The sequence below is a fragment of the Mustela nigripes genome, chromosome X, assembly GCF_022355385.1.
Source record: "Mustela nigripes isolate SB6536 chromosome X, MUSNIG.SB6536, whole genome shotgun sequence".
Lineage (NCBI taxonomy): Eukaryota > Metazoa > Chordata > Mammalia > Carnivora > Mustelidae > Mustela > Mustela nigripes.
Window position 1 is genome coordinate 104,871,934 of NC_081575.1, and position 10,971 is coordinate 104,882,904.

The following is a 10,971-nucleotide window of genomic DNA, read 5'->3' on the forward strand; positions in this document are numbered from 1 at the left end:
GACTTGCATTCATCCCAGGTTCGTAGGTTCCTGGAGGGTGCGGTAGGTAATTCACGGTGTGCACTGCTGTTGGATTCCCCTGGGAGAGAGACTTTGGTGGGGGGTGTATGAAGCCGGCAGGAACCTAGTGAAAACAGGAGTTTACAAATTCAGTCTTGCTGGTTTTCCTTTTAAATAAAATAAATGGCTGAAGAAAACAAAGTTCTAGAATTGGAAATTAGCCACGCAGGAAGAGATGGAATACAGACAGCTATATTGACTTGTAGAAGGAGAAAGTTTTTTTAATGAACGGAAGAAAAAGGAGGGAGAGAGACCAAATGATAAGCAGAAATCGAACAAGATCGGAGAAGTTAGAAAATGGAGACGAGGTTAGCAGCAGGAGAGGAACAAAGGCAAATACTAAGATTTTAGGCCTTAAAGTTTTAATTCTCAGATTTAATATTTACTCAGAAAATGTTGCATGTGTCACAGGTAAGCCTTGCTCATTTAGAAGTTAGTTTTAGGATTAAACCTTTTTGGCTTTCCTTCTGTTTTACCATATTCTTAAATGAAATTACAGTATTTATGTAGTTGAAAATATTTCCATAAATAGGAAGAACTTTAGAATTTAGTTGTACTATCTAAATATAACTATAATGAAATAATACAGTGGACTTAAGGGGCTTTCTGGAAATCATTTTCTACCTTTTAGGCTTGTGCACACTTAATTTCTAGTGGTGTTCTATGACTTCGTTGAAATTGGAAGGAAATTAGACTTTCTGAGCATACTTATTTTTGAACTACATATTTTTCACTGTAGAAAAGTTGAAGGGATAGACCACTAACCAAATGGTGCTGAAACTTGTATTAGAGGGAGTATTACGTTGAGGAAAGGCCTCTCCCTTACCCCCGACTTACGCTGGTTTCTTGACTTCCGGAAGTTCTGTTCGGTTGCCTGCTTGAAGAAGAGTTAGGTAAATCCTTACTAAAATTTGTCTTTACCACTTGGTATTTGACTGCAATTACAGTATTACTGAGAGGATTTGTGCTTAGCAGGAACTGATTTTTTTATAGCCTTATCCTTGGTCGTTAACTCAGTTTTTCAGGACAAAGGGATTAATTAAAGGTATTTTGCACCTAGCTTTTTTGGTGATGATTTTAACATATATCAGTATAAGCTTCAGTTCTGAGCATGATTTTATAAAGAGACTTCTCATACTAGGGTAGATGCTTTTGTAATACAGCACATAAAGACTGCTCCATGTTTTGCTGAATATCAAAATAATATTAAATGTAGCTGTGGTTCCCAGAGGTATAATATGTTTTAGTAGATGCTTTGTTTCTGGATATTTCTTTTGAACCGATTGAATTATGGAGAGGGGATGATAAAACTGATAGCCAGGCCTGTCTTCCTTCCATATGACACCTTATACTCATCATTCTGAAAATTAGGTTAACATTTTGGGATATAGGAAGGGCCTTAGGTATCTTCATGCAACTGATTGTTTTTATAAGGAGAAAATATCTAAACCAGAGGCTTGTCCATAATCACAGTGACTTGGGGACTGTGTCAAGCCTAAGATCTGGGATCTTTAGTTTGGGGATTATTCTGGTCCCCAGTGGCACTTCCCACCCCCCACTGATTGATAAACTAATAAAAGGCGTGAGGTTTTGTTTAAGTATATTGGGCATTTGGAAAAAAACATTTTGAAAGGTGAAATAGCTGATAATATCTTAAATTGGCTGGCTGAAGGCCTAAAATAATTTTAGACTGTAGCCAGCTATTTTTTCTTTTTTTTTTTTTAAAGATTTTATTTATTTATCAGAGAGAGAGGGGGGGAGAGAGAGAGCACAGGCAGACAGAATGGCAGGCAGAGGCAGAGGGAGAAGCAGACTCCCTGCTGAGCAAGGAGCCCGATGTGGGACTCGATCCCAGGACACTGGGATCATGACCTGAGCCGAAGGCAGCTGCTTAACCAACTGAGCCACCCAGGCGTCCCATATTTTTTCTTAAATATTTTATTTGTTAGTAATTTCTCCACTCAGTGTGGGGCAGGAACTTCCGACTCAGAGATCAAGAGTCACATGCTTTACTGGCTGAGCCAGTTTTAGTAGATTTTTTAAATTGCAGATTTTTAATCAAACAAAAGTAGTAAGCTCTATGGAAATGGCTGTTTTAGTTGTATCACCAATTCTGTTTTAATTCTCAAAATTCTCAAAATATATGAATTACCTTTACAAGATAAAAATTTAATGAATGGATGATGTAACATTTTGATAGTGGAGGGAGAAACATGGAATTTTTGGCCAGTGGTAATATCTAGCTATTATTTCTTCACCTGAGTATATATTTATAGGAACCACATTCCAATTTGATAATTTCTCACATTTTCTCCTTTATATGCACATACACAATTACATTAAAAGATCAGAGGAAGAAATGGCCAATTTAGGATTTTCAGATCACTGTTTTTGAGAGGTAACAAATTTAATTTTGTATTCAGTATAAGAGAAGATGCTTTTTTGTAATGCAGTTTTAAAGTATCAAACTAAGAAAAGTAATATTGAATATATTCTAAGTATTAAGACAGCTTTTTTTAATCCTATGAAAGGATAAGGAAAGTTCTTTAGAATATGAAAGAAATGTCATTTTCCCCCATATCTTGCTTTTGGAAGTACCTGATCTACAGATAAACTGTTAGGTGGGGAGTGAATGATGGGAGAAATGCTTAAGGATGAGCCACGTGATTATTTTTTGATAGCTCCCTTTGTTAATGCATTCAAATGACTCCATTCATACAGCCCTCCACCTTTTGTTTTAAAGCAGATTATCTGTAATTACTTTGTCCAGGATTATCAAAGAGGCATTAATTCCCCATTTCTTTGATGAAAGAAGAAACTAATTATAATTGTGCTTATTTGTATTATTTGGTTTCAGAGGAAAATTGTAGCCCTGGGAAAAGGGCAAGGTAGATCTAGAACTTTGAGTTGTGACAGAGAGGAGGAGCTAAATTTCTTTGGTTAGAAGATGTTCTTGGGTATAATCTACTATCTCCAAGACACAGCTTCCATTATTGGGGGCCCACAGGTAGAACAGGCTGGATAAAGATATGGAGCTGTGATGTGGATTTTAACAGAGTTGAAGTGACGTTTTAAATTCTTTGGAGCTGGAGTTTCAAAGGAAGACAACAGAATGGATGGAGGGAGAAAAGGACAAAGGGACCCAAAGGTTGGGTAGCAAATGAGACAGGAGAATGACTATAAGAAGTAGTTAAGCTGACTCCGTTTGATGGAATCTGTAAGAGCCTGGGTTTGGAATGTGGAAGGCTATCACACAGGCCGTGGTGCCTCGTCCTCATGTGACGCCAGGACCCCTCCGTGGCGCTCCTGATACGTGGTCCCACCTGGACTACCTCCACTGGCAGGAATGCTGACTCCAGAGGTGGCAGTCCTGGCTTGGGGAGAATAGGTACCCATACCCTTCTTACCGTAGTCCTTGTTAAAAAAAAAAAAAAAAAAAAAAAAAGCCAAGTACAGACCTATATAGAACCCAAAAAAGGGCAACTGCATGTTGTATGTGTATACATATGTTTTCCTCTGAATATACTGCCAGCTGTATAAAAGAGTCCATTTTTATTTTTTGAGAATGTTACACTCTTCTGCAGTTTTTGTCACTTGACATTTGAACAGCTGTGTTCATGCGTGTGGATTAACCTCCTCCTTTTTAATGACTGCAGATGGTAAAGACTGCATACGAGAGTTCAAGCCAACCAGTGTCTTATTTGTGAGATATTTGAGTTGTCCTGGTTTCTGTGCTTCTAAAATAATGTAATGAACATCCATTATCTTGACAGTTCTAATTAGAAAGCTTTTCCCTATGCTGGCCCCCAAATCTTCCTTCTAACTTCCACTGACTGGTCCTGAAAACGGTTGCCATCTTTCTCGCGAGTTTTCTCTTGAGTTTAAACATTCCTTGTCAGTTTTACCATTTTTTCATATGGTTTGGATCCCTTTGCTGTCCGGGATGTGGTCCGCTTTGTGATGTCTAAATTGTAGTGATGGAACTCAGCCCTCTTAGCTGTGGTTTCACCAAATGGAGAGGGTGGGATTGTCTGTTTTAATTCAGTCCATGATTTTCTTCTCCCCTATCGCATTGTTAGTCTGTATTGAGGGTAGTCAGTTATAGCTTTCCATTGGAGTTTATGGATCCCTGGACTATTTGACAAAAGCTGTGGACTTCCCACCCTCTCACTTTACTGTGCCCCCACCCCCTGCTCCCAGAATGCATTAACACAAGTATTTCTGTAGTTTTATGTGGTTCATGGGTCCCTGGTGTTTCTCTTTATCATTGGACTTGTTGATTACTTTGCCACATTCATAGGTTCTCTCATTCTCTGCCAGTTCTGTTACGTCCTCATTCAACTGGAAGTGGTCAAGGTTTGGCATTGCTGGGTGAGTCCATGCTGCCTCCCAGCGTGGAGCGGAGCGGAGCGCTTTCTTATCGCAAGTGATGTTTTTTAACAATACAGATCAGCCTCAGGCTAACCAGTCCGTAGTTTGGATGTCTGGCTTCTAGTACTTTCCCATTCATGATTCCACACAGATTACGAAAAGCAATTAAGCAGCCTTATCTGTGAAGCCTCTCAGGATCCCAGGATGTGATTTTGAGATCAAATGACTTGAATTTAATGAGAATATCTATCTAGTTTTTCTTTTTTTTTTTCCTCAGCCATCTTGGATTTAAGTTTCTTCTTAGTCATTGTGTTTGATCTTCAGATTAGAAAGAAGAAAACATCCTTAGCCAAGAATGGAAATAAAATAGGAGAAGGCTATTTGTCTCTGTTACTATTACATTAACCACCCCATCCAGGAGGGGCTTCCCTTTTGCCTCTACTTCTTTTTATTCTAAGCTCTAAGACACCGTTTATTCATTATCTGGCGCTTTGTAAAGTCACAGTTCATCCTGAGGCTTTAGCCTCGTTTACAATATGCTTACAGCTCCATTTCACCCTTTGTAATACTTGTTTTTTGTGGGTTTTTTTTTTTTTACCATCTGTTGTAAGTGGTTTTTTAACATCTGAATTCCAGAAAGTTCTCTGTGCAGCACATCAGATTTTTTAGATACTTTCCCCTTTTCTTCCCCTCATCAGTGTGTTTTGCAATTATGCAGTCAGCATTATGCTTTTGAGAGCCTCCAAGCCTTCTTGAGCTTCTTTACACAGTTTCCGATCTTGGAATTGATCCTAATTTTCCTTTAAAAAACTTGAAATCTGCCTATCCAATATGTGCAACATTCCCCTTCCCTTCTCGATTTCCAAATGACATGGCTGCTTTCTATAAAGCTTCCTCCTCCTCGCATCTTACCAATCATGTTTTATTGGGGAGAATTAGGTCCAGAGTAACAGTTTCTCTCCTTTCTCCTCTTACTTTGGAAAGACTGAATTTTTATGCAGACCAAAAGTACATCATCAGACGCACTGACTTAAGCTGACACTTTTACAGATGTCCGCTGGTCAGTGATGGTAGCTAAGAATGGCTGTTTGTTGTACATTGCCACATGACAGGTACCATAGTCTCCTTTTCACATAGATGATCTTGCTTGTCTCCTGCCTTAGGGTTATGAGCCATAGGTACTAGTATTGTTTTCCCAGTAATACAGATGAGGAAATGGCTATAAGGATGTTGAGTTACTTGCCCAAGATCCCACAACTCCTGAGTGCCAAGGTTGGATATTTTCCTCTACTGGATTCTTAATCGGCTATCCTGGGCAGCTTGACGTGGTGCTTAATTACATTGCTGGAAGGGATTCTGTTACTTCAAAACCTGTGTAGCTCTCAGGCCACTGGCTGTGCACAGTAGGCACTTAAATATTTAATTTGAGGTTTCTGTTTCTGGTTGATTCCAGGGTATTGCCTTTTAGCTCTTGCAATTAAGAAAAAGGTGAGGAAAAATGGGTGAGATACACCATTAGGCAATTCATAGAAGAAATGGAAAGACAAAAAAAGATGCTCGTTTTTCCTAAGCAAATGTGTAATTGATGGTTTTAAGAGACCCAGTTTTTAAATGGCAAGACTGTTTTTGTTTATAAATATGATACATAAAAAAGAATGCAGAGATGTTTGTGAAGTTTCAGAGATAATCATTATTAACGCAAGCGGGCATACACAAAATCTTATTCAGTTGAGCTACCAGTGTACAATTGCTTTTTTAAAAAACTGAATCTATTGTGAACATCGTTCCAGGTTAATAAACACTCAGTGATGATGGCGATATAGGTTTCCATTGTTTCTCATAAGTGATTGAAGCTCACTTCATTTCCTTTGTTCTGTACGTTTTTATATGTGAAGCAAAAGTAGAGGATGAGACTTCAGATCTATATTTTTTATTATTAGACTGCTTATTGAAATTACTTCTTTACCATTCATTATTTGATCTCTTCTACATTAGGTGTTTTGCTAGGAAGAGTGGGGTTGGATGTCCAGTCATTGTGATCCACGCAATTGATTCTTTGTTTCAAGAACCATTATACTATCTTTTCTTTGAGAAGGGTCATTAGGATAACTTGTTGAACATGTATGTTAAGTGTTTTAATAAATGAGTTTGTCATTTAAAGAGTTTTCTAATGAGTAGTGGAAGCTGTGCAGTAACCTCTTGGAAATAGCTTTGGAGCAAGACTGTCCTGGTGCAAGTTTCAGATCCCTGCTCTATCAGTTTTAGTCATGTAAACAATTTGGGCACGTCACTTAAGGGTCTACGCCTCAGTTTTTTCATCTTACAATTGATCCTCGTTTTTTTTAGAAAAATAGTGATGATTGTTACTCTCTTATGGGAGGAATAATTTAACTTGAGATATTACATGTAAAGCCTCAGTGAAGTATTGATATCCATTTTGTCTCAACCTTTTTTTGTGCTGTTTACTCTTTCGCTACCCTGGTGAAACCCACGGAAGGACCCCTTCTCAGAATAATGATATTAAAGCCATAAAGTTCAGTGATTGGGATTACAAAGGAAGCCAATTATATTGAAAGACAGTTACCAAAATACTTAAAACACATTTGTGGTCCTTTCTGTTTCAGACTTTCTTTGGACCGAGGTAGGGAATGAATGAGAAAGATAGGGCAGAGGGAGGAAAAGGAAGCTCCTAAGTAAATGCCTGGTGCTGGCTCCCTCCCAAGCAGTCCCCCTGGATCCCCCACGGGTGCCTGGACCTCGCCATGTCCGTGTCCTCTCAGCAGCTCAGATGGATCACCAGTGAAGTGGAATGCCTCTCCTGTGTCCCTTAGTGACAGCACTCTCCAGAGCACCTCAAGTCTAAATTCTCCGATCAGTCAGAGTCCTCGCTTTGGGAACCTATCCCTACTTCACGTCAGTCATGCACTGACTGTTTTCTGCCCGTTTTCTCTCTCAATATCTGATTTTCCCGTCGACATGGGAGACTCTCAACTCATCCTTGTCATTATGACACGGGCTTTTTCTTCGTGGTTGTCCAGCTTCCTACCTCTTCCACAAGGCAGCCTGTCTTTTGGGCCGGTTTGGTATGTTCCCTGTCTTCACATCTGCAGCACTCACAGATGGGCTGTGCGCTCTCGTTCCCAGCCGCCAACCGCCTCATTCGCTTGTTGGCAAATCTGTGTCTATTTTCATTTCCCCAAACATATTCGAAGTTCTTTGAGGAAACAGACCCCATCTTATACTTAACATTTTTGTCTCCCTATGGAACTTAGCACAGTACTTAAAAGTGCTTCATAAGATTTTGGTTAAAAAAGAAAATCCTCACAATGATGTAGTTCCAGCTCCAAAAACAAAAAGGAAAAAAATTGCACCTTGTCACCTGCTTGATGGTTGTAGGAGCTGCTGATATCCGACCAAGTCTTTATAGCAAAAACCTACTGAGAATTTTGCATCTTCTAAAATTTTTACTAACTCACTAACTTGATTGCCCAAGTTATTCAGTCATGGTTGCTCTTACAGTGTTCCTTGTGGTTAAGGAAACCGTGGCCATGACTCCCTCTACTGTGAAACCTCTGTTTGTCCTCATAATCACCACTTATATCCCAGGGCCTGATACAGAATAGATGATCAGTATATTTTGCTAGAGGAATTTAGCTTGTGCCTGGAAAATAGCTTGTTTACTTTGAAAGGCTTGGGACTGTGCATAGATTATTATAAAAACAAATATATAATAGCTTTGTTTAAAAAAAAGTATGTGATCTTAACAAGAAAAGCAGTTTTAGTACAGCAAGCCTTAGATCATACACTAGCCTCCTTAGTTGGCTTTGATATATATTTTTTTTTTTTTTGCCATTGATGTTCTTTCTTTTGGTTAAATTATTTTACTTGTATTCTTAGGTTAAGACATCCGAATTTTATAGATACTCCCGACAGCTGCGCTATGAAGTTGACCAAGCATTGAATTACTTTCAGAACGTTCACCAGCAGCCTTTGTTGGACATGAAATCCAGCCGCATCCGCTCTGCCAAACCCCAAACTACAGTATTCCGAGGAATGATTGGACATAGCATGGTTAACAGTAAAATCCTTCTCTTAAAGAAGCCAAGAGTCTGGTGGGAGCTGGAGGGCCCGCAGGTTCCTCTGCGCCCGGACTGCCTTGCTATCGTCAATAACTTCGTGTTCTTGTTGGGCGGGGAAGAACTGGGCCCAGATGGCGAATTCCATGCTTCTTCCAAAGTGTTCAGGTATGACCCGAGGCAGAACTCTTGGCTCCGGATGGCAGACATGTCAGTGCCACGTTCAGAGTTTGCAGTTGGTGTTATTGGGAAGTTTATTTATGCCGTAGCTGGCAGAACCAGAGATGAGACTTTCTATTCAACCGAGAGATACGACATCACCAATGATAAATGGGAATTCGTGGATCCTTATCCAGTTAACAAATACGGACATGAAGGGACAGTGCTCAACAACAAGTTGTTTATCACCGGTGGAATCACCTCATCTTCCACCTCCAAACAAGTGTGCGTGTTCGACCCCAGTAAAGAAGGGACCATAGAACAGCGGACCAGAAGAACGCAAGTGGTTACCAACTGTTGGGAGAATAAGAGCAAAATGAATTACGCAAGATGCTTTCACAAGATGATTTCTTACAACGGCAAGCTTTATGTCTTCGGTGGTGTCTGTGTGATCTTGAGGGCCTCTTTTGAGTCTCAGGGATGCCCTTCCACAGAAGTGTACAACCCAGAGACTGATCAGTGGACCATCTTGGCATCCATGCCAATTGGCAGAAGTGGCCATGGTGTGACTGTGCTGGACAAACAAATAATGGTTCTCGGAGGCCTTTGCTACAACGGTCATTACAGCGATTCCATCCTTACTTTTGATCCAGAAGAAAACAAGTGGAAGGAAGATGAGTACCCGCGGATGCCCTGCAAGCTGGATGGTTTACAAGTGTGCAACCTGCACTTCCCGGAATATATACTGGACGAGGTCAGGCGTTGCAACTAATGACATCTTTCTCCCTTTAAAAAAAAAGCCAAACAAAAGATTTGTTTGTGACGAAGTAGTTAATTAAAAAAAGTGAAGAAAAACCTCACCAGTTTTACTATCAAAGCCATTGGTCTAGTATCGTAAAAAAATTTTCATTCTGTGCTAGCATCCGTATTTTTTTTCTTTTTAGTGGCCTCAGACTCATGCAATAAGTTCATTCTAAGCGCTAGCTCTTGAAACTACTTCCAGAAGCAGTTTAATAGAGTGATCCACTTATCTGGGAAGTTGATTTTGTGCTTTAAACATTTCTTTCAGATGTCAGCGTAGGAGTCCTGCATCTTCTAAGAGAAGACCTGATAAGTGTCACTGGATGTAATTTCGGTTCCTATCTCGATCTGAAATCTTTTGGAACGTTTCAGTGTATTACAGTCTGTTAGACCTTTTGGTTTTATAATTTAAGTTTAAAACTCTTGACCTTTTTGCATGGCTTTTTGCTGAAAATGCAAAAATATAAATTTTCTACAAAATTAACTTTTTTATATTCAAAACACTATTTCTAAGCTGCCTTCTCTTATCTGCATTGTGTTAGTGAAAGCATATCCATACTTGCATACATCTTATGAACATATAAGGCACATCTCCTTTTATGCGTGGTTAGGATTCTATATTTTTAAGCTAGTGCACTTGCACACACGGTTTGCCATACTTGTTGAATTTTAGATGTAACGTCTTTTCGTGTATTAACATTTTTAGAAAGTTAAAATAACTGGAGTCCTCATTGGTATCAAAGTAGCCTATCTTCAGTCCATACTGATTCAGTAATACTGGAACTCCGTGTATTCCTGAAACATGTATGGATTTCTGAAAACTAACATTTTATATTTTCTTTTCAAAAGTAAACGTTAGTGTTCCTTATTCAATGTATGTCTTCTTTTTGAAAATGTTTTTCTTTGCAGTCTGTTTAACGTTACCCTGTTTTTAGTGAGAGTCGGAGTGGTAGACGCAGCCCGGGCCTTGCGGCGTGCAAGCACTTTTAAAGAGCATTTAGGTCATACCAGACTCCTAAATAGAGGCCCCTTAAAAGTAAGTGCAACTCCCATTCTTTACACTCAGTAAGGCCGCTGCATCTGTTATTGAATGGAAAGTAGCAACTCGTGGAAAATTTGAGCTCATTTTTGATGTAGAGGTAAGAAACAGAATTATAATCTTACTGGTCATATCTACTTGTTTATTTAGTACAGAATACTTAGTGGCACCGGGGATGTAAGCCCCCAGCCTTTGTTTTATTTACTGAAAGCTACTAGCATGAAGGATAGTAACCTCAAAGTTCAGAACAGATCAAGAATAACTGTTTAAAAGCATTTATAGTAAGTGTTGTAGGATTAGCCGCGCACCTTTCAACTCTTTAAACTCAGAAGGAAGAACAAGATTAAGCAAGAATAACCAGGGAGTGGATCATTCACATGGATGCCATTTTCTCCTGAGTAGAGTCTATATCTGATACAGACTAGTTCTACACTGGCAAAACTTGCCAGGTCTTAGGATATTGGT

The 10,971-nt window shown here is 39.3% G+C and overlaps 1 protein-coding gene across 2 annotated transcripts in view; it reads left to right on the forward strand.

Annotated features, from left to right (window-relative positions):
* Positions 1-10,965, forward strand: part of KLHL15 (kelch like family member 15) — a 31,767-nt gene extending 20,802 nt beyond the window's left edge. The window contains exons 3-4 of one of the 2 annotated variants that reach the window (XM_059386136.1): positions 8,329-9,420; positions 9,736-10,965. In XM_059386136.1, the coding sequence (XP_059242119.1) occupies positions 8,329-9,420; positions 9,736-9,747 (1,104 nt within the window). In that variant the 3' untranslated portion in view covers positions 9,748-10,965. Of the gene's footprint in view, positions 1-8,328 lie in introns of both variants that reach the window. The other variant, XM_059386135.1, reaches the window with a different exon arrangement.
* The last annotated feature ends 6 nt before the right edge of the window (positions 10,966-10,971 follow it).